Source organism: Heterodontus francisci, chromosome 46 (assembly GCF_036365525.1).
Source record: "Heterodontus francisci isolate sHetFra1 chromosome 46, sHetFra1.hap1, whole genome shotgun sequence".
Taxonomy (NCBI): domain Eukaryota; kingdom Metazoa; phylum Chordata; class Chondrichthyes; order Heterodontiformes; family Heterodontidae; genus Heterodontus; species Heterodontus francisci.
The window spans coordinates 16,083,005-16,106,492 of record NC_090416.1 but is presented as its reverse complement, the minus strand read 5'-3'; the positions used below and the strand labels follow the sequence as shown (position 1 = coordinate 16,106,492).

At 51.0% G+C, this 23,488-nt stretch overlaps 1 protein-coding gene across 1 annotated transcript in view; it reads left to right on the top strand.

The window, feature by feature from the left end:
* Positions 1 to 23,488, top strand: part of ntrk1 (neurotrophic tyrosine kinase, receptor, type 1) — a 70,668-nt gene that overhangs the window by 5,548 nt on the left and 41,632 nt on the right. The window contains exons 2-5 of the mRNA XM_068022722.1: positions 14,313 to 14,387; positions 15,466 to 15,537; positions 19,358 to 19,426; positions 22,467 to 22,621. Coding sequence (XP_067878823.1) covers positions 14,313 to 14,387; positions 15,466 to 15,537; positions 19,358 to 19,426; positions 22,467 to 22,621 — 371 coding nt within the window. The remainder of the gene's footprint in view (positions 1 to 14,312; positions 14,388 to 15,465; positions 15,538 to 19,357; positions 19,427 to 22,466; positions 22,622 to 23,488) is intronic.

Here is a 23,488-nt window from a genome sequence, read left to right as displayed (position 1 = left end):
TGTCGATCACTATCCTGAGAGTCAGTTTCTCCCCTCTCAGTAGACGTGCGCTCACTGCGGGATCTCTTACGCCTAATACAATCCTGTCTTTAATTAGATCATCTTTTAGTTGCGCAAATTCACAGGATTCTGCGAGCTGTGTTAATGCAGTCACACATTGATCAATGGACTCATTTTCACCTTGGACCCCAATATTGAACACATAGGTTACATTCACTTGGGGTTCAAATTGTGCCTTCAAGGCTTTCAAAATTTCTGCTGTCCGTTTTTTTCCTTCTTCAGGGAGACTGAGCATGGTATAACACTTTGTAACAGTTTCTCCCCAACAGTGATAAAAGTGTAGCTACTCGCAGCTGCTCTGTTTTGTCAACTAAATCTGGCGCAATTTTATAATTTTGCCATTGCAAGTGGAAGAACTGTCAGTTCTGTTTCATATCACCTTTCATTTCGACCGGCGCAGGCAGAGGAAAATTTGCAGCCATTGTCTTACCCTGCGCTTTCAGCTGTTTCTTTGTTCCTTTTCTGTGGCTTCCGGTGGCCTTTAGCAGTTGTGACCATTCCTGTGGCCTTTGTTCTGTAGCTGTGCTTCTTCACCAGTAAGTCTCAGCTCCACTCTGACACCATGTTACGAGCTCACAGGACACCAGTCTGGTGTGTACTGAGTCTTTATTGAAACTGACTGTAAAGGCTGCCCCCAGTCAGGGTTTCCCATGATAGAGGTCACATGAATACGGCAAGCCAGGATGCACATTGGTACAGTATTGCATTTCTATCCCAAATAACAACCTTCTGAGATCTCTGTGATCCTCCAATTCTGCCTCTTGTGCATCCCCCAATTTCCATCTCTCCACCATTGGCTGCCTGGAGCCCTAAGCTCTGGAATTCTCTCACTGTCCTCCTTTAAGACGCTCCTTAAAACCGACCTCTTTGACTGAGCTTTTGGTCACCCTCTCGGAATCTCCTTATGTGGCTCGGGGTCAATTATTTGTTTGATCAGCTTCTTCTTAGGCAGTCCCTCGGGAAAAAGGATGACTTTCTTCCACTAGGGTTGTGGGTCCTTGGGTGACTGAATAGTCCAATTCTCTGCTGAAACACCTTGGGATGTTTTACTATGTTAAAGGCGCTACTGGTGGCTGTGCTGCTTAATCAGAAAGGCATCCCAGTTCCACACTGTCTCAGCTGCATCAGCCACTGAGCCACACTGACAAGGAAAGCTCACTTTCCTGTGCAGTTAACTGATCAGTTTCAGAGCTGTGGGTGCAGGTGGGCTAGGGAATCACTGGGTTAGAGAGAGGGGGAAATCAGCCAGGGTTCCTCCTCCTGATCACTGTCCAGTGACCCCTGGATTAGAGAGAGAGAGGGGAAATCAGTCAGGGTTCCTGCTCCTGATCACTGTCCTTTGACCCCTGGAATAGAGAGAGAGGGGAAATCAGCCAGGCTTCCTCCTCCTGATCACTGTCCATTGACCCCTGGGTTAGAGAGAGAGGGGGTAATCAGCCAGGGTTCCTCCTCCTGATCACTGTCCAGTGACCCCTGGGTTAGAGAGAGGGGGAAATCAGTCAGGGTTTCTTTTCCTGATCACTGTCCAGTGACCCCTGGGTTAGAGAGAGAGGGGGGAATCAGCCAGGGTTCCTGCTGCTGATCACTGTCCAGTGACCCCTGGGTTAGAGAGAGGGGGATATCAGCCAGGGTTCCTGCTCCTGATCACTGTCCAGTGACCCCTGGGTTAGAGAGAGAGGGGGAAATCAGTCAGGGTTCCTGCTCCTGATCACTGTCCAGTGACCCCTGGGTTAGAGAGAGGGGGATATCAGCCAGGGTTCCTGCTCCTGATCACTGTCCAGTGACCCCTGGGTTAGAGAGAGAGGGGGAAATCAGCCAGGGTTCCTGCTCCTGATCACTGTCCAGTGACCCCTGGGTTAGACAGAGGGGGAAATCAGCCAGGGTTCCTGCTCCTGATCACTGTCTGATCACTGTTCAAGTGACCCCTGAGTTAGAGAGAGGGGAAATCAGCCAGGCTTCCTGCTCTCGATGACTGTCCATTGACCCCTGGGTTAGAGAGGGGGGGAAATCAGCCAGGCTTCCTGCTCCTGATCACTGTCCAGTGACCCCTGGGTTAGAGAGAGGGGGATATCAGCCAGGGTTCCTGCTCCTGATCACTGTCCAGTGACCCCTGGGTTAGAGAGAGAGGGGGAAATCAGCCAGGGTTCCTGCTCCTGATCACTGTCCAGTGACCCCTGGATTAGACAGAGGGGGAAATCAGCCAGGGTTCCTGCTCCTGATCACTGTCTGATCACTGTTCAAGTGACCCCTGAGTTAGAGAGAGGGGAAATCAGCCAGGCTTCCTGCTCTCGATGACTGTCCATTGACCCCTGGGTTAGAGAGGGGGGGAAATCAGCCAGGCTTCCTGCTCCTGATCACTGTCCAGTGACCCCTGGGTTAGAGAGAGAGGGGGTAATCAGCCAGGGTTCCTCCTCCTGATCACTGTCCAGTGACCCCTGGGTTCGAGAGAGAGGGGGTAATCAGCCAGGGTTCCTGCTCCTGATCAATGTCTGATCACTGTCCAGTGACTCCTGAGTTAGAAATGGGGAGAAATCAGCCAGGGTTCCTGCTCCTGATCACTGTCCACTGACCCCTGAGTTAGAGAGAGGGGGTAATCAGCCAGGGTTCCTGCTCCTGATCACTGTTCAGTGACCCCTGGATTAGAGAGAGGGGGAAATCAGCCAGGGTTCCTGCTCCTGATCACTGTCTGATCACTGTTCAGTGACCCCTGAGTTAGAGAGAGGGGGAAATCAGCCAGGGTTCTTGCTCCTGATCACTGTCTGATCACTGTTCAGTGACCCCTGAGTTAGAGAGAGGGGGAAATCAGCCAGGGTTCCTCCTCCTGATCACTGTCCAGTGACCCCTGGGTTAGAGAGAGGGGGAAATCAGCCAGGGTTCCTGCTCCTGATCACTGTCCAGTGACCCCTGGGTTAGAGAGAGGGGGAAATCAGCCAGGGTTCCTCCTCCTGATCACTGTCCAGTGACCCCTGGGTTCGAGAGAGAGGGGGTAATCAGCCAGGGTTCCTGCTCCTGATCACTGTCCACTGACCCCTGAGTTAGAGAGAGGGGGTAATCAGCCAGGGTTCCTGCTCCTGATCACTGTCTGATCACTGTCCACTGACCCCTGGGTTAGAGAGAGGGGGAAATCAGTCAGGGTTCCTGCTCCTGATCATTGTCTTGAAAAAAGTGGAATCTATCAAACTGAGTGTGCCTACAAATAGCAGCAGTGAGAGAGATGGAGTGAATGGTTCGACTCAGGGTTATGTTCGGACACTGTCCCTTTAAATACACAGGATGGGCTGTGCTTGTATTGTCGTCATGTCCCTGTCTAGGGTTAATGTAATATATATTGATAGATAAAAAATGCAGGCCTAAGTCTATAGTCTTTGATTAATACAATTACTAGGAGGACCACTGGACAAGGTTAGTGAGGAAGGTGAAACAAGGAGTGTGTGAGTAACTGTGTAGGTCACAGAGACAGAGCGTGTGCATGTGTCACAGGGAGACTGAGAGTGTGTGTGTGTGTCACAGAGAGAGAGTGTGTGTGTGTGTCACAGAGAGAGAGAGAGAGCGAGTGTGTGTGTGTCACAGAGAGAGAGAGAGCGAGAGTGTGTGTGTCACAGAGAGAGAGAGAGCGAGAGTGTGTGTGTCACAGAGAGAGAGAGAGCGAGAGTGTGTGTGTCACAGAGAGAGAGAGAGAGTGTGTGTGTCACAGAGAGAGAGCGAGAGTGTGTGTGTCAGAGAGAGAGAGCGAGAGTGTGTGTGTCAGAGAGAGAGAGCGAGAGTGCGTGTGTCACAGAGAGAGAGCGAGAGTGTGTGTGTCAGAGAGAGAGAGCGAGAGTGTGTGTGTCAGAGAGAGAGAGCGAGAGTGCGTGTGTCACAGAGAGCAAGAGTATGTGTGTCACTGAGAGTGAGAGCGAGAGTGTGTGTGTCACAGAGAGAGAGAGAGAGAGTGTGTGTGTGTCACAGAGAGTGAGAGCGAGAGTGTGTCACAGAGAGAGAGAGAGAGACAGAGAGAGTGTGTGTCACAGAGAGAGAGTCACAGAGAGAGCGAGACTGAGTGTCACAGAGAGAGAGTGAGAGCGAGAGTGTGTCACAGAGAGAGAATGAGAGCGAGAGTGTGTGTCACGGAGCGAGAGCGAGCGAGAGTGTGTGTGTCACAGAGAGAGAGCGAGCGAGCGAGAGTGTGTGTGTCACAGAGAGAGAGAGAGCGAGCGAGAGTGTGTGTGTCACAGAGAGAGAGAGAGAGAGTATGTGTGTCACGGAGCGAGAGCGAGCGAGCGAGAGTGTGTGTGTCACAGAGAGAGAGCGAGCGAGCGAGAGTGTGTGTGTCACAGAGAGAGAGAGAGCGAGCGAGAGTGTGTGTGTCACAGAGAGAGAGAGAGAGAGTATGTGTGTCACAGAGAGAGAGAGAGAGTGTGTATGTCACAGAGAGAGAGAGAGCGAGCGAGAGTGTGTGTGTCACAGAGAGAGAGCGAGAGTGTGTGTGTCACAGAGAGAGAGAGAGTGTGTGTGTCACAGAGAGTGAGAGCGAGAGTGTGTGTCACAGCGAGAGTGTGTGTCACAGAGAGAGAGAGAGAGCAAGAGTGTGTGTGTCACAGAGAGAGTCACAGAGAGAGCGAGACTGTGTGTCACAGAGAGAGAATGAGAGCGAGAGTGTGTGTCACGGAGAGAGAGAGAATGAGCGAGAGTGTGTGTGTCACAGAGAGAGAGAGAGAGCGAGAGTGTGTGTGTCACAGAGAGAGAGAGCGAGAGTGTGTGTGTCACAGAGAGAGAGAGCGAGAGTGTGTGTGTCACAGAGAGAGAGAGCGAGAGTGTGTGTGTCACAGAGAGTGAGAGCGAGAGTGTGTGTGTCACAGAGAGTGAGAGCGAGAGTGTGTGTCACAGAGAGAGAGAGCGAGAGTGTGTGTCACAGAGAGAGAGAGCGAGAGTGTGTGTCACAGAGAGAGAGAGCGAGAGTGTGTGTGTAACAGAGAGAGAGAGCGAGAGTGTGTGTGTCACAGAGAGAGAGAGCGAGAGTGTGTGTGTCACAGAGAGAGAGAGCGAGAGTGTGTGTCACAGAGAGAGAGAGCGAGAGAGTGTGTGTCACAGAGAGAGAGAGCGAGAGTGTGTGTGTCACAGAGAGAGAGAGCGAGAGTGTGTGTGTCACAGAGAGAGAGAGCGAGAGTGTGTGTGTCACAGAGAGAGAGCGAGAGTGTGTGTGTCACAGAGAGAGAGAGCGAGAGTGTGTGTGTCACAGAGAGAGAGAGCGAGAGTGTGTGTGTCACAGAGAGAGAGAGCGAGAGTGTGTGTGTCACAGAGAGAGAGCGAGAGAGTGTGTGTAACAGAGAGAGCGAGAGAGTGTGTGTAACAGAGAGAGCGAGAGTGTGTGTGTAACAGAGAGAGCGAGAGTGTGTGTGTGACAGAGAGAGAGCGAGAGTGTGTGTGTCAGAGTGAGAGCGAGAGTGTGTGTGTGACAGAGAGAGAGAGTGTGTGTGTCACAGAGAGTGAGAGCGAGAGTGTGTGTCACAGCGAGAGTGTGTGTCACAGAGAGAGAAAGAGAGTGCGAGAGTGTGTGTGTCACAGAGAGTGAGAGCGAGAGTGTGTGTGTCACAGAGTGAGAGCGAGAGTGTGTGTGTCACAGAGTGAGAGCGAGAGTGTGTGTGTCACAGAGAATGAGAGCAAGAGTGTGTGTGTCACAGAGAGAGAGAGAGAGAGAATGTGTGTGTCAGAGAGCAAGAGTGTGTGTTACAGAGAGAGAGAGAGTGTGTGTGTCACAGAGAGAGAGAGAGTGTGTGTGTCACAGAGAGAGAGAGAGAGAGTGTGTGTGTCACAGAGAGAGAGAGAGAGAGTGTGTGTGTCACAGAGAGAGAGAGAGAGAGTGTGTGTGTGTCACAGAGAGAGAGAGAGAGAGCGTGTGTGTCACAGAGAGAGAGCGAGAGTGTGTGTGTCACAGAGAGAGAGAGAGAGAGAGAGAGAGAGAGAGAGAGAGAGAGCGAGAGTGTGTGTGTCAGAGAGCGAGAGTGTGTGTGTCACAGAGAGAGAGAGCGAGAGTGTGTGTGTCACAGAGAGAGAGAGAGCGAGAGTGTGTGTGTCACAGAGAGCGAGAGTGTGTGTGTCACAGAGAGCGAGAGTGTGTGTATCACAGAGAGAGAGTGCGAGATTGTGTGTGTCACAGAGAGAGAGAGAGAGAGAGAGAGAGAGAGAGCGAGAGTGTGTGTGTCAGAGAGCGAGAGTGTGTGTGTCACAGAGAGAGAGAGAGCGAGAGTGTGTGTGTCACAGAGAGCGAGAGTGTGTGTATCACAGAGAGAGAGTGCGAGATTGTGTGTGTCACAGAGAGAGAGTGCGAGAGTGTGTGTGTCACAGAGAATGAGAGCAAGAGTGTGTGTGTCACAGAGAGAGAGAGAGAGTGTGTGTGTCACAGAGAGAGAGAGAGAGTGTGTGTGTCACAGAGAGAGAGAGAGAGTGTGTGTGTCACAGAGAGAGAGAGAGAGTGTGTGTGTCAGAGAGTGAGAGTGTGTGTGTCACAGAGAGAGAGAGTGTGTGTGTCACAGAGAGAGAGAGTGTGTGTGTCACAGAGAGAGCGAGAGTATGTGTCAGAGAGAGAGAGAGAGCGAGAGCGTGTGTGTCACAGAGAGAGAGAGAGCGAGCGAGAGTGTGTGTGTCAGAGAGAGAGAGAGTATGTGTGTCACAGAGAGAGAGAGAGAGTGTGTGTGTCACAGAGAGAGAGAGAGAGTGTGTGTGTCACAGAGAGAGAGCGAGAGCGTGTGTGTCACAGAGAGAGAGCGAGAGCGTGTGTGTCACAGAGAGAGAGAGAGCGAGCGAGAGTGTGTGTGTCAGAGAGAGAGAGAGTATGTGTGTCACAGAGAGAGAGAGAGAGTATGTGTGTCACAGAGAGAGAGAGAGAGTATGTGTGTCACAGAGAGAGAGAGAGTGTGTGTGTCACAGAGTGAGAGTGAGAGTGTGTGTGTCACAGAGAGTGAGAGTGCGTGTGTCACAGAGAGTGAGAGAGAGTGTGCGTGTGTCACAGAGAGCGAGAGTATGTGTCGGAGAGAGAGAGAGCGAGAGTGTGTGTGTGTCACAGAGAGTGCGAGAGTGTGTGTGTGTCACAGAGAGTGCGAGAGTGTGTGTGTCACAGAGTGAGAGCGAGAGTGTGTGTCACAGAGTGAGAGCGAGAGTGTGTGTCACAGAGTGAGAGCGAGAGTGTGTGTCACAGAGTGAGAACGAGAGTGTGTGTCACAGAGAGTGAGAGCAAGAGTGTGTGTGTCACAGAGAGAGAGAGAGAGTGTGTGTGTGTCACAGAGAGAGAGAGCGAGACTGTGTGTGTGTCACAGAGTGAGAGAGAGAGTGCGAGAATGTGTGCGTCACAGAGAGAGAGTGCGAGAGTGTGTGCGTCACAGAGAGTGAGAGCGAGTGTGTGTGTCACAGAGAGAGAGAGAGTGAGAGTGTGTCTGTCACAGAAAGAGAGAGAGAGAGAGTGTGTCTGTCACAGAAAGAGAGAGAGTGAGAGTGTGTCTGTCACAGAAAGAGAGAGAGAGAGTGTGTGTCTGTCACAGAAAGAGAGAGAGTGAGAGTGTGTGTGTCACAGAGAGAGAGTGAGAGTGTGTGTGTCACAGAGAGAGAGAGAGTGAGAGTGTGTGTCACTGAGAGTGAGAGTGTGTGTGTCACAGAGAGTGAGAGCGAGACTGTGTGTGTGTCACAGAGTGAGAGAGAGTGAGAGTGTGTGTGTCAGAGAGTGAGAGCGAGACTGTGTGTGTGTCACAGAGTGAGAGAGAGAGAGAGTGTGTGTGTCACAGAGAGATAGAGAGTGAGAGTGTGTGTGTCACAGAGAGTGAGAGCGAGACTGTGTGTGTGTCACAGAGAGAGAGAGTGAGAGTGTGTCTGTCACAGAGAGAGAGAGAGTGTGTGTGTCACAGAGAGAGAGAGAGATTGAGAGTGTGGGTGTCACAGAGAGAGATTGAGAGTGTGGGTGTCACAGAGAGAGATTGAGAGTGTGTGTGTCACAGAGAGAGAGTGAGAGTGTGTGTCAGAGAGTGAGAGCGAGTGTGTGTGTCACAGAGAGAGAGAGAGTGTGTGTGTCACAGAGAGATAGAGAGTGAGAGTGTGTGTGTCACAGAGAGATAGAGAGTGAGAGTGTGTGTGTCACAGAGAGATAGAGATTGAGAGTGTGTGTGTCACAGAGAGAGAGAAGAGCGAGAGTGTGTGTGTCACAGAGAGAGAGAGAGAGCGAGAGTGTGCGTGTCACAGAGAGAGTGAGAGAGAGAGAGCGAGAGTGTGTGTGTCACAGAGAGAGAGTGCGAGATTGTGTGTGTCACAGAGAGAGAGTGCGAGATTGTGTGTGTCACAGAGAGAGAGTGCGAGATTGTGTGTGTCACCGAGTGAGAGCGAGAGTGTGTGTGTCACCGAGTGAGAGCGAGAGTGTGTGTGTCACAGAGAATGAGAGCAAGAGTGTGTGTGTCACAGAGAGAGAGAGAGTGTGTGTGTCAGAGAGTGAGAGTGTGTGTGTCACAGAGAGAGAGAGTGTGTGTGTCACAGAGAGAGCGAGAGTATGTGTCAGAGAGAGAGAGAGAGAGCGAGAGCGTGTGTGTCACAGAGAGAGAGAGAGCGAGCGAGAGTGTGTGTGTCAGAGAGAGAGAATGTGTGTCACAGAGAGAGAGAGAGAGTGTGTGTCACAGAGAGAGAGAGTGAGAGTGTGTGTGTCACAGAGAGAGAGCGAGAGCGTGTGTGTCACAGAGAGAGAGCGAGAGCGTGTGTGTCACAGAGAGAGAGCGAGAGCGTGTGTGTCAGAGAGAGAGCGAGCGAGCGAGAGTGTGTGTGTCAGAGAGAGAGAGAGTATGTGTGTCACAGAGAGAGAGAGAGTGTGTGTGTCACAGAGAGAGAGAGAGTGTGTGTGTCACAGAGAGTGAGAGTGAGAGTGCGTGTGTCACAGAGAGTGAGAGTGAGAGTGCGTGTGTCACAGAGAGTGAGAGAGAGTGTGCGTGTGTCACAGAGAGAGTGAGAGTGTGTGTGTCACAGAGAGCGAGAGTAGGTGTCGGAGAGAGAGAGAGCGAGAGTGTGTGTGTGTCACAGAGAGTGCGAGAGTGTGTGTGTGTGACAGAGAGTGCGAGAGTGTGTGTGTCACAGAGTGAGAGCGAGAGTGTGTGTGTCACAGAGTGAGAGCGAGAGTGTGTGTCACAGAGTGAGAGCGAGAGTGTGTGTCACAGAGTGAGAGCGAGAGTGTGTGTCACAGAGTGAGAGCGAGAGTGTGTGTCACAGAGTGAGAGCGAGAGTGTGTGTCACAGAGTGAGAACGAGAGTGTGTGTCACAGAGAGTGAGAGCAAGAGTGTGTGTGTCACAGAGAGAGAGAGAGAGTGTGTGTGTGTCACAGAGAGAGAGAGCGAGACTGTGTGTGTGTCACAGAGTGAGAGAGAGAGAGCGAGAATGTGTGCGTCACAGAGAGTGAGAGCGAGTGTGTGTGCCACAGAGAGAGAGAGTGAGAGTGTGTCTGTCACAGAAAGAGAGAGAGTGAGAGTGTGTCTGTCACAGAAAGAGAGAGAGAGAGAGTGTGTCTGTCACAGAAAGAGAGGGAGTGAGAGTGTGTGTCACAGAGTGAGAGTGAGAGTGTGTGTGTCACAGAGTGAGAGTGAGAGTGTGTGTGTCACAGAGAGAGAGAGAGTGAGAGTGTGTGTCACTGAGAGTGAGAGTGTGTGTGTCACAGAGAGTGAGAGCGAGACTGTGTGTGTGTCACAGAGTGAGAGAGAGTGAGAGTGTGTGTGTCACAGAGAGTGAGAGCGAGACTGTGTGTGTGTCACAGAGTGAGAGAGAGAGAGAGTGTGTGTGTCACAGAGAGATAGAGAGTGAGAGTGTGTGTGTCACAGAGAGTGAGAGCGAGACTGTGTGTGTGTCACAGAGAGAGAGAGTGAGAGTGTGTCTGTCACAGAGAGTGTGTGTGTCACAGAGAGAGAGAGAGATTGAGAGTGTGGGTGTCACAGAGAGAGATTGAGAGTGTGTGTCACAGAGAGAGAGTGAGAGTGTGTGTCAGAGAGTGAGAGCGAGTGTGTGTGTCACAGAGAGAGAGAGAGAGAGAGTGTGTGTGTCACAGAGAGATAGAGATAGAGAGTGAGAGTGTGTGTGTCACAGAGAGAGAGAAGAGCGAGAGTGTGTGTGTCACAGAGAGAGAGAAGAGCGAGAGTGTGTGTGTCACAGAGAGAGAGAGAGAGCGAGAGTGTGCGTGTCACAGAGAGAGAGAGAGAGCGAGAGTGTGTGTGTGTCACAGAGAGAGAGAATGAGCGAGAGTGTGTGTGTCACAGAGAGAGAGCGAGAGTGTGTGTGTCACAGAGAGAGAGCGAGAGTGTGTGTGTCAGAGAGTGAGATAGCGAGAGTGTGTGTGTCACAGAGAGATAGAGATTGAGAGTGTGTGTGTCACAGAGAGAGAGAAGAGCGAGAGTGTGTGTGTCACAGAGAGAGAGAGAGAGCGAGAGTGTGCGTGTCACAGAGAGAGAGAGAGAGCGAGAGTGTGTGTGTGTCACAGAGAGAGAGAATGAGCGAGAGTGTGTGTGTCACAGAGAGAGAGCGAGAGTGTGTGTGTCACAGAGAGAGAGCGAGAGTGTGTGTGTCACAGAGAGAGAGCGAGAGTGTGTGTGTCAGAGAGTGAGATAGCGAGAGTGTGTGTGTCACTGAGAGAGAGTGAGAGCGAGAGTGTGTGTGTCACTGAGAGAGAGAGAGAGCGAGAGAGTGTGTGTGAGAGAGTGAGAGCGAGAGTGTGTGTCACAGAGAGAGAGTGAGAGCGAGAGTGTGTGTCACAGAGAGAGAGTGAGAGAGCGAGAGTGTGTGTCACAGAGAGAGAGCGAGAGTGTGTGTGTCACAGAGTGAGAGAGAGAGCGAGAGTGTGTGTGTCACAGAGTGAGAGAGAGAGCGAGAGTGTGTGTGTCACAGAGTGAGAGAGAGAGCGAGAGTGTGTGTGTCACAGTGAGAGAGAGCGAGAGTGTGTGTGTCACAGAGAGAGAGAGTGAGAGCGAGAGTGTGTGTGTCACAGAGAGTGAGAGCAAGAGTGTGTGTGTCACAGAGAGAGAGAGTGAGTGAGAGCGAGACTGTGTGTGTCACAGAGAGAGCGAGAGTGTGTGTGTCACAGAGAGTGAGAGCGAGAGCGAGACTGTGTGTGTGTCACAGAGTGAGAGAGAGCAAGAGTGTGTGCGTCACAGAGAGGGAGAGCGAGAGTGTGTGTGTCACAGAGAGTAAGAGCGAGTGTGTGTGTCACAGAAAGAGAGAGAGAGAGTGTGTCTGTCACAGAGAGAGAGAGTGTGTGTGTCACAGAGAGAGAGAGAGAGAGAGAGTGTGTGTGTCACAGAGTGAGAGTGTGTGTGTCACAGAGAGTGAGAGTGAGAGTGTGTGTGTCACAGAGAGAGAGAGAGAGAGTGTGTGTCACAGAGAGAGAGCGAGAGAGTGTGTGTCACAGAGAGAGAGCGAGAGCGTGTGTGTCACAGCGAGTGAGTGTGTCACAGAGTGCGAGTGTGTGTGTCACAGAAAGAGAGAGAGAGAGTGTGTCTGTCACAGAGAGAGAGAGTGTGTGTGTCACAGAGAGAGAGAGAGAGAGAGAGAGAGTGTGTGTGTCACAGAGTGAGAGTGTGTGTGTCACAGAGAGTGAGAGCGAGAGTGTGTGTGTCACAGAGAGAGAGAGAGAGAGTGTGTGTCACAGAGAGAGAGCGAGAGCGTGTGTGTCACAGCGAGTGAGTGTGTCACAGAGTGCGAGTATGTGTGTCACAGTGAGAGAGAGAGAAGGAAACTATTTACAGGTCTTGCATCTTCGTGTTACGGTTACAGAGTGAATCTGGCTCCGAGTCACATGATTGCGTCCCGGTGCTTGGCTCATTAGCATACTAGGATCTTTAAGGTCCATTACTTTTAAAGGCAATCACTCAACATCCCTTATCTTTCCAAAGATATGTCTTGTATGCTAATTGGACATATAAAATTAGATAACATCAAAGTTATTTACACATGGATAGAGATTGTGAAGTTTACAGAAAAAGAGGCTCAAAAGTCTGTACATTTTCTCGGTGGTTTGACAACTGTTGTTCGGGGAGTTTGTGTCTCAGTCCTGAATGATTGCCCCTTTATCCTGAGACTGTGCCCCAGTGTTCTAGATTCCCCGACCAGTTGAAAGAATCTCTCCGCTTCTACCCTGTCGAGCCCTTTCAGAATGTTGTATGTCTCAATTAGATTGCCTCTAATTCTTCTAAACTCCAGAGACCATAGGCCCAATTTACTCAGCCTCTCATCATAGGACAATCCCCTCATCTGAATTTAGTAAATTTTAGAGAGAGGAGGGTGTGAGAGAGAGAGCGTGCATGTGAGTGAGAGAAAGCGTGTGTGCGAGAGAGAGAGTAGGGTGCGTGCGAGAGAGAGAGAGTAGGGTGCGTGCGAGAGAGAGAGAGTAGGGTGCGTGCGAGAGAGAGAGAGTAGGGTGCGTGCGAGAGAGAGAGAGTAGGGTGCGTGCGAGAGAGAGAGAGTAGGGTGCGTGCGAGAGAGAGAGAGTAGGGTGCGTGCGAGAGAGAGAGAGTAGGGTGCGTGCGAGAGAGAGAGAGTAGGGTGCGTGCGAGAGAGAGAGAGTAGGGTGCGTGCGAGAGAGAGAGAGTAGGGTGCGTGCGAGAGAGAGAGAGTAGGGTGCGTGCGAGAGAGAGAGAGTAGGGTGCGTGCGAGAGAGAGAGAGTAGGGTGCGTGCGAGAGAGAGAGAGTAGGGTGCGTGCGAGAGAGAGAGAGTAGGGTGCGTGCGAGAGAGAGAGAGTAGGGTGCGTGCGAGAGAGAGAGAGAGTAGGGTGCGTGCGAGAGAGAGAGAGTAGGGTGCGTGCGAGAGAGAGAGAGTGAGGGTGCGTGCGAGAGAGAGAGAGTGAGGGTGCGTGCGAGAGAGAGAGAGTGAGGGTGCGTGCGAGAGAGAGAGAGTGAGGGTGCGTGCGAGAGAGAGAGAGTGAGGGTGCGTGCGAGAGAGAGAGAGTGAGGGTGCGTGCGAGAGAGAGAGAGTGAGGGTGCGTGCGAGAGAGAGAGAGTGAGGGTGCGTGCGAGAGAGAGAGAGTGAGGGTGCGTGCGAGAGAGAGAGAGTGAGGGTGCGTGCGAGAGAGAGAGAGTGAGGGTGCGTGCGAGAGAGAGAGAGTGAGGGTGCGTGCGAGAGAGAGAGAGTGAGGGTGCGTGCGAGAGAGAGAGAGTGAGGGTGCGTGCGAGAGAGAGAGAGTGAGGGTGCGTGCGAGAGAGAGAGAGTGAGGGTGCGTGCGAGCGAGAGAGAGAGAGGGTGCGTGCGAGCGAGAGAGAGAGAGAGGGTGCGTGCGAGCGAGAGAGAGAGAGGGTGCGTGCGAGCGAGAGAGAGAGAGGGTGCGTGCGAGCGAGAGAGAGGGTGCGTGCGAGCGAGAGAGAGGGTGCGTGCGAGAGAGAGAGAGGGTGCGAGCGAGAGAGAGAGAGAGAGAGAGAGAGAGAGGGTGCGAGCGAGAGAGAGAGAGAGGGTGCGAGCGAGAGAGAGAGAGAGGGTGCGTGCGAGAGAGAGAGGGTGCGTGCGAGAGGGTGAGAGAGAGAGAGGGTGCGTGCGAGAGAGAGAGAGAGAGAGGGCGAGTGTCACAGGGAGAGATTGAGTTCCTTTCTCTTCATGTCTCTCCATTTTTTTCCTCTGTCTCTCTCTTTCTCTTAGGTTGTTAGTCCTGTTGGGTGAAAGCATGCCTACCTTTTTCAATGTGTTTCCCACACAGTGATACGGCCACAATATCAGCTGCTTAACCCAGCCAGCCTTCCAGTATAGTAATCTGGCCCATTTATCTGTTTGATGGAGCCTGGGACAGCTCCAGAAATGGGTAAGTGAGGGCAGATGCCCGCGAGGGACTGGAGCCCATTAATCAGGCCTCCATTTGCTGACACTATTTGCAGTTCCACCGAGCTCCCCAGGGCACCTTCCACCCCTGAAATAGAGGAATAACAAGACAGTCCGCGACCGAATAGGTCCAGTGATTCAAAGAGCTACAACGTGCGGGCACTCTGTGTTTGTGTGCATGTGTATAGGTGAGTGTGTGTTTGTGTAAGTACATGTGAGTGTCAGTGTTTGCATGCGTTTTTGTGCATGCATGGTCTGTCATTGCATGCTTGTGTGTTCGTCTGTGGGTGTCAATTGAAAATGCCAAAACTGAGACTCACAGATATTTGTTGGGTGAGGGGTAGATGGAGTCGAGGTACAGATCTGGAATAATCTAACTGAACGACGGAGCAGGCTCGATGGGCTGAATGACCTCCTCCTGTTCCTATGCTCTCTCTTTAATATCTGATATTTGTGCTTTCTGCAGACATATTGAGAGCCAGGTTGGATTGAGGAGTCTGTCTGGAAGTGACCTGGAGGATTACACCAAGCTGAGGAACCTGTAAGTCATCGTCTCATCCCTGGCTGGGCTCAATGTCACCTCTTCGATTCTTCAGAGAGTAGCCCGAGTCCTCCGAGTGTCTCAGCTCCTGATTACTCAGCCTTGGTGTGGTGCCAAGCCATGTAACAAAGCCCGCTGTCCCTTCCCCGGTCCATGTCGTGCTTGCTGATCTCAGCCAGACATCGGCAGTACCCCTCGGCGTCCCGGGTTCGGGAGGGAGGGTAAATCGGTGACCAGCAGCAGCAACAATGACTATCGAGGTTCTCCTGAGACAGGTGGATGGGGTGAAGGTGCAGATCAGCCATGATCTAACTGAATGGCAGAACAGGCTGGAGGGGCTGAATGGCCTCCTGGGTTCCACTGAAAAAGGTGCACATTGATGTCAGGTGAGGACTCTGCTGTGATGCCATCGATAGCCAAATATCCTGTGGACACTGTCAGCTTGTTTTTTTTAAATTCATTCTTTGGATGTGGGCGTCGCTGGCCAGGCCAGCATTTATTTGCCATACCGAATTGCCCTTGAGAAGGTGGTGGTGAGCTGCCTTCTTGAACCGTTGCAGACCGTGTGGGGTAGGTACACCAACAGTGCTGTTAGGAAGGGAGTTCCAGGATTTTGACCCAGCGACAATGAAGGAACGGCCGATATATTTCCAAGTCAGGATGGTGTGTAACTTGGAGGGGAACTTGCAGGTGGTGGTGTTCTCATGCGTCTGCTGCCCTTGTCTTTCTAGGTGGTAGAGGTCACGGGTTTGGAAGGTGCCGTTGAAGGAGCCTTGGCGAGTTGCTGCAGTGCATCTTGTAGATGGTACACACTGCTGCCACTGTGTGTTGGTGGTGGACGGAGTGAATGTTGAAGGTGGTGGATGTGGTCTGTGATTCCATGTGTTGCACATTCACAAGGATGAGGAAGAGTCAGGAGATTGGGAAGGCGGTTTGGCCGCTTGTGCAAGTTACTGGAGCGCAAACCCCGAGCCTGGGAATGTTTGATGGGGACAGTGTATAGGGAGCTTTACTCTGTATGTAACACTGACAGGGTTAGTTTTGTGTTGTGATTTATTTACTGTTACTTTCGTTACAGAACAATAACAAACTCTGGACTTCAGCTCATTGACATGGATGCATTTCATCACAACCCTCAGCTGCAGTACTTGTGAGTTGACTTTCTCCACCTCTGTCTCTGCTATTCCCTCCACACTCTGTCTGTCTTTCTCTCTCAGTCCCCATTTACTTGGCACAGTTGGTTGCCCACTGGAACTCCCTTTCTCTCCCCGTCTCTGCCTTTCTGTGTCAATATCCCTCCCTCTCTCCCCTTCTGTCTCTCTCTGTGTCAGTCACGCTCTCTCTGTGTCTGTCTCCCTCTCTCTCCCTTCTGTCTCTCTCTGTATCAGTCACTCTCTCTTTCACCCCCTCTTTGCCTCTCTGTGTCTGTCTCTCTCCCTGTCTCTCCCACTCTGTGTCAGTATGTCTCTCCCTCTCTCTGTCTGTCTCTCTCTCTCTCTCTCTCTGTCTCCCCCCTTCTGTCCCCCTCTGTATCAGTCACTCTCTCTCCCCCTCTTTGCCTCTCTGTGTCTGTCTGTCTCTCTCTGTCTCTCTCCCTCTCTGTGTCAGTATCTCTCCCGCTATCTCTCTTTTCCCCCCCTTCTGTCCCTCTCTGTGTCAGTCTCTCTTCTCTCTATCTCTCCCCCCATGCTCCGAACCGGGTGTCCTCAGCCTCCTGTGCAGAGGTGTCTGGCCTGACCCACAACCCCAGCCCAGGATCTCTCCCTCGTGTCCAGGTTGGCCACTCCGATGCTCTGAGATTCACCCCAGTGCGCAGGACAGGATTCCAATACAGCATTTCACCATATGGCCAATCAGGGTTTTCTGTTCCATTTTTGAAGAAATTTTATCTGTGGAACAGAGAGAAATAAAGAGACTCAAAAGAGGAAGAGACGGGGAGAGGGAGACACTGAGAGGGTGAGATGGACACACAGAGGGAGAGACAGACTAACACAGAGAGGGAGAGAAGGGGGGAGAGACAGAGAGAGACTGACACAGAGCACAGAGAGGGAGAGAGAGAGGGAGAGAGAAAGGGAGAGACTGACACTGAGAGGAAGAGACCAGGCGAGAGGGAGAGATGCAGAGGAGCAAGAGAGAGTGACTGATGCAGAGAGGGACAGAAAGGGAGGGATACTGACACAGAGAGAGAGAGAGAGAGACTATGACAGAGAGGAAGAGCGAGGGGGAGAGAGAGAGATGGACACACAGAGGGAGAGACAGACTAACAGAGAGGGGGAGAAGGGAGGGGGAGAGAGAGAGAGACTGACACGCAGCACGGAGAGGGAGAGGGAGAGAGAGACAGAGAGTGAGAGAGAGACTGACACAGAGGGCGATGAGGGGAGAGAGAGACTAACAGAGAGGGAGAAAGAGAAAGTTTGACACAAAGAGGGAGAGAAAATTAGAAGATGTTGGAGAGAACAAAGGGGGGGAGAGTTAGAAGAAGTGACAAAGATCAGAAGTGATAGAGAGAGGGAGAGATGTATGAAAAAGGAGAGGCAGAGAGAGTTGGAGAGACAGGGAATAGGAGAGAGAAAGAGATGTACTGAAATTGGAGATATGGGACAGAGAGAGCACAACAGAAAGGCAATGAGAGAAAGAGAAAAAGAAACAGAGAGGGAAGGATGGGGGCAGAGTGAAAGCAGGAGAGCCAGACAGAGAGAGGGAGAGTCAGACAAAAACTGTGAAAGAGAAGACTCACAGTTTGTAGTGAGGAATGTCAACTTCTTATTTCAGTCACCCATGGATAGGTATTCCAATCGTTGCTCTGACCAGGCGTTGGTCAGTGTGAGAGAACACAGGCTCATGTTGGGCCTGGCACTGGGAGTTAGTACGGTAGAATTTGGGGACCTTTTTGGACATTTGAGTAATGACTTCTAGGTCTGTAACTAACTATTAGCTGATGGGTGCTTCTGGATCGGGTTGTAGGGGCAATGAAACTCCGTCTACACTGTCCCCATCAAACACTCCCAGGACAGGTACAGCACTGGGGTTAGATACAGAGTAAAGCTCCCTCTACACTGTCCCCCATCAAACACTCCCAGGACAGGTACAGTACGGGGTTAGATACAGAGTAAAGCTCCCTCTACACTGTCCCCATCAAACACTCCCAGGACAGGTACAGTACGGGGTTAGATACAGAGTAAAGCTCCCTCTACACTGTCCCCATCAAACACTCCCAGGACAGGTACAGCACTGGGGTTAGATACAGAGTAAAGCTCCCTCTACACTGTCCCCATCAAACACTCCCAGGACAGGTACAGCACTGGGGTTAGATACAGAGTAAAGCTCCCTCTACACTGTCCTGTCAATATGCCTCAGCCCCCACCTCAGAAGAGTGGCCCCCTTGTGATATTTATCCAGCTGTCTTGCAGCCTCTGTCGATTGAAGGCTCCACAGAAGAAAGCGGAGACAATCAGCCCATCCGTCTGGGCCTGGATTTAAAGCCTGGCCTCAGTGGGGTGAAAGGTCAATGTCTAACCTGTCTAACCACCCAGGCTCCACAGATTCTGTCGAGTCTGAGGTAATCCCCATGGGTTCATGTTAAGCTCCTTGTATTTCCAGTATTTATTTAGCTGATCCATATTTAATCCTGTGCAGCAGTTAGTTGCTAATTGAAAATCAATGAAGCTTTCAGCTGCCATGATTACCAGAACTGGCGAAAGTGGGCTGCTTGTTCAGGAGACAGTCGTGCCGCAGTGAGCCTGTCCACACCACCCCCCGCCACTTTACGCATACCTCCCTGGTATCTGACCCTGTCTTTCCCGCGCTGCATGCCCCCACCCCCGTACATCAGTTATCCCCCTTACCCCAAGCAGTGGTGTCGGCCCATTCCGTACCCTCTACTCCGGGTGGGCACCCGGAATGCCGATTGTGGGGGCACTGGCGGGGGAAGCAGGCAGATGTTTGCACCCGCGCTCCCGTGTTTGTGGGATCTTTCTCTCTCACACCCTCACCCTGTCTCACTGTCTCAGCCTCCCCGTTTCTTTTTCTCTCTCGCTCTCTCTTCATTTTTCTGCACCCACTTGTTTATCTCCCTCTGTCCATGGATCTATCTGTCTCTTTGTCTCCATTTTGTCTCAAAGGTCATCAGCAAGTGTCAATCACTGAGCCTTCGAAATCAAAGAGGAAATGAATTAATTTAATAACGCAATAAAATTCTGCAGATGTCCATGTCTTATCTATCTCTCTCAATATCTATCTCAATATCTATGTCTGTATTACTCTATCTATCTATCTCTCTTTGTCTCTCTATCTTTCTCAATATCTGTCTCCTTATTTCTCTGTCTATCTATGCCTGTCTATCTCTTTATTACTTTATCTCTCTCTCTCTGCTCTAAATCTATCGCTCTGGATGGTGTCAGACCCCAGGGTATAGTACCAGGCCCAAGGGGATAGTACCAGGTGACAGCGCCAGGCCTCAGGGTACAGTACCAGGCCCAAGGGGATAGTACCAGGTGACAGTACCAGGCCCCAGGGACAGTACCAGACCCCAGGGTGTAATACCATGCCACAGCAGACAGTACCAGGCCCAAGGTGATAGTACAAGGTGACAGTGCCAGGCCTCAGGGTACAGTACCAGGCCCAAGGGGATAGTACCAGGTGACAGTACCAGGCCCCAGGGACAGTACCAGACCCCAGGGTGTAATACCATGCCACAGCAGACAGTACCAGGCCCAAGGTGATAGTGCCAGGTGACAGTGCCTCAGGGTACAGTACCAGGTGACAGTGCCAGGCCTCAGGGTACAGTGTCAGGCCCCAGAGACAGTGCCAGGCCTCGGTATAGTACCAGGCGACAGTACTAGGCTTCAGGAACAGTACAGGCCTGAATGATTCGTTAAAACTCCAGTCCCTTGTGGATGCTGAGGACCGTGTTTGCTGTTTGACGGGAGGGATGCAGAATTCAGATAAATAATCTTTGCTTTTACCCTCAGAAACCTGTCATCGAACGCCCTGGTCACCCTATCCTGGAAGTCCTTCGCATCCCTTCACCTCACGGAATTGTGAGTATAACTGCCATCCCAGAATGTTGTTAGCTTTACTGGAAATATAAAGTGGCAGCAGCATCCTGGTAATGCAAACCCCAACACCTCATAAATCAATAGACAAACTCTCAAAAATCAAGAGGTTCAGAATATAAATCTTTCACACATAAACCAATATGGGAAAAATATCTGAAAAGACGGATACAGAACTGTCGGAAAGGAATCATTTCTCCTTGTAATCTGCTGTTGAGTATTAACGGGCCTTAATAATCTTATTTTCCCTGTGGGAAAGTGTTACCACAGTGATATGTAAATCTGGGCAGTAGTTAACAAATCAAAAAGGCCTGGGAGGAAATATTATCAAATCCCTTGGTTCAGTGATCCAGGGGAGATTGCACTGAACCTGAAATACAGAGGTTGGTAGAGCTGGAAAGGTCACTGAACGTAAAATGCAATGAAAACAAAAATTGCTGGAAATACTCAGCGGGTCTGGCAGCATCTGTGGAGAGAGGAGCAGAGTTAACGTTTCAGGTCTGTGACCTTTCATCAGAACTGGCAAAGGTTAGAAATGCTTTGAGCAAGTGAAAGGGGAGGAGGGAAAACGAACAAAAGGGAAGGTGTGGGATAGGGCAGAGGGCCGGAGAGATTAAATGACAAAGATGTCACAGAACAAAGGCAAAGGGAGTGGTAATAGTTGTATTAATAGACAAAGAACAGTACCACACAGGAACAGGCCATTCGGCGCTCCAAGCCTGCGCCGATCTTGATGCCTGCCTAAACTAACACCTTCTGCACTTCCGGGGACCGTATCCCTCTATTCCCATCCTATTCATGTATTTGTCAAGATGCCTCTTAAACGTCGCTATCGTATCTGCTTCCACCACCTCCCCCGGCAGCAAGTTCCAGGCACTCACCACCCTCTGTGTAAAGATATTGCCTCGCACATCCCCTCTAAACTTTGCCCCTCGCACCTTAAACCTATGTCCCCTAGTAACTGACTCTTCCACCCTGGGAAAAAGCTTCTGACTATCCACTCTGTCCATGCCACTCATAACTTTGTAAACCTCTATCATGTCGCCCCTCTACCTCCGTCGTTCTAGTGAAAACAATCCGAGTTTATCCAACCTCTCCTCATAGCTAATGCCTTCCAGACCAGGCAACATCCTGGTAAACCTCTTCTGTACCCTCTCCAAAGCCTCCACGTCCTTCTGGTAATGTGGCGACCAGAATTGCACGCAATATTCTAAGTGTGGCCTAACTAAAGTTCTGTACAGCTGCAACATGACTTGCCAATTTCTATACTCTATGCCCCGACCGATGAAGGCAAGCATGCCGTATGCCTTCTTGACTACCTTATCCACCTGCGTTGCCACTTTCAGTGACCTGTGGACCTGTACGCCCAGATCTCTCTGCCTGTCAATACTCCTAGTACCCCACGAAGTGTGAGGCCAGAGAGTGTTAATAGCAGAACAATGAACAGCTATGTCCAAAAGCAAAAGCCTGAAAAACAAGTTTAAGACAGGCACATGGTTAAAAATAAAATAGAATTAAATTAAGTTTTAAAAAAGGCCAGTCATGCTCTGAAATTGTTGAACTCAATGTCGAGTCTGGAAGGCTGTAGAGAGTCTAATGGGAAGATGAGGTGCTGCTCCTCCAGCTTGCATTGAGGTTCACTGGAACACTACAGCAGGTCAAGGACAGTGATGTGGGCAGGGTGGCGAATTGAAATGGCAAGCAACCGGAAGCTCGGGGTCATGCTTGCGGACCGGGCGGAGGGGTTCCGCAAAGCGGACGTCCAGTCAACGCCAAATGCAGCTTGTTGCACAAAGAGCTTCCCCTGTGAGGGCTGCGTCCTCAGTCCAGTAAAACGTTTGGTGTCTTTACACCTCCCTAAATAATCTTGCAAATGCGCACACAGCCAACCGGCGGTATGAATTTCTCCCTGACCCTTAACCGTAAAAAAATATATAAACAATTTTGAGAACGAGAATAAAACTCATTTGAAGTTTTGCCGCATATAAAACCCACGCAAATCCGATTACCAGCACTGTGGTCCTGTAACTGTTTGGGTCAGAGAAATCCCTTTCCAAATGGACTAGTAATCACGGACACCCCCCCCCCCCCCCCCAATCTAAATATTAATACTCATAATAGGAAAGTGCTGCATGTAAAGTGTTTTAATAATGCTTTTAAGAAAACCAGGGGTTTACTTAAAGTAGAATCTTGAGGTCTATTTCACTAATGTAAGCAGTAATGAGACAGAGCAGACAAACCAGAGATGAAGGATAATTATGACTCATGTAACATTCTAGTATATGCATTGTTCAAAATAGTTAGATTTCCTGTTAATGCTATATATACCCCACTCAGTTCACAGATCATTTCCAAATCAAAGGACTATTGGCTAAATAACAGTCTGACCGCGTGTTTAGATGTTTAATAGGTTCACGGCAGGTTACAATTTTAATTTAAAAGAAATTAAACTTCCCATAAACAGACAAGTTTCCTTCCCTCCTGGTTCTGTCTCTTGAAATGTGCGTGACACTCTCGGGGATATTTCACAGGCCTGTGCTGGTTATTCACGTGGTCGCAACAAGGTGGAAGCTTTACTTCGGACCGACAGCTTTTTCCACCATTACAAGAATCAAACCTGACAAGTGATGGATATAGGGCAGAAAATGCTGGAAAATTCTCAGCGTTGAGATTGTTTCACGGAACTCCCAGGCCCCATCGTGCGGACCACTACACTAGCAGGGCTGGACTGCCACCAAAATTGCGGGGTTTGAAAGGCCCAGCGGGAGGTGACGAGCAAGGTTGGGAAAATCACGCGGTGAGTTTGTGAGAGTTGGCGTGACAGGGTGTGAAACGGGCAGCCGATTCTCCGTCACCTGCTTTACACTGTTGTCGAAAATAAGATTCCCCCACGCAGGTTCTTAATTGTGTGGCTCCGTCGCCCAGTGACCGACTGTCTGTAATTATGTCCACCATGCACGCAGACACACACATGCAGATCCTATACGTTATGAATTTCACTGATTCGGCCCTTTCTCTTCCCTAGGGTACTCACAGGGAATGTCTTCAGATGCTCCTGTGAGATTCTCTGGCTGCAGAAATGGCAGGAGAGCGGAGAGACAGCGCTGGGCAACCAGAGTCTGAGCTGCTGGCAGAATGGCAGTGCCATCCCGCTGGAGGGCATGCAGGTGCCAGACTGTGGTAAGCATCCAGCTCCCCGTCACCTGCGACTGAAGCCACATTGCCCGGGAACTAGCGGCCGGTGGAGGGTGGGGGGTGTGGGGCAGTGTGTGAGTGTGTGTGTTTGCGTATATGTGTTTTGTGTTTGTGCGCGTGCTTGGGGGTTTCACTGTTGTGTGTGTGTGTGATGTTTGCTTGCTGTGGCGCAGAGAATGTGTGCAAAGTCTGTGATCAGTGTCCGTCCAGGAGAGACAGGGCACTCATCAGATGGAGGGTGCCACTTCCGTCTGGAAGTTGAGACGAAGCAGTTGACGGAAAAGAAAGACTTGCATTTCTGTAGCGCCTTTCGTGACCTCAGGACGTCCCAAAGTGCTTTACAGCCAATTATGTAATTTTTAAAAAGTGTATTCAATGTTGTAATATAGGAAACACGGCAACCAATCTGCACACAGCAAGATCCCACAAATAGCAATTTATATGATCCAGATCATCTGTTTTTTTTAAATGATATAGATTGAGGGATAAATATTGGCCCCAGGACATCGAAGAGAACTCCGCCCCCGCCCGCTTTTAGTTTAACAGCTCAACCAATAGCTGGCACCTCCGACAGTGCGGCACCCCCTCAGTACTGACCCACCAACAGTGCAGCGCTCCCTCAGTACTGACCCTCCGACAGTGCAGCCCTGCCTCAGTACTGACCCTCCGACAGTGCAGCACCGCCTCGGTACTGACCCTCCGACAGTGCAGCCCTCCCTCAGTACTGACCCTCCAACAATGCGGCGCTCCCTCAGTACTGAGCCTCCGACAGTGCGGCACTCCCTCAGTACTGACCCTCCAACAGTGCGGCGCTCCCTCAGTACTGACCCTCCAACAGTGCGGCGCTCCCTC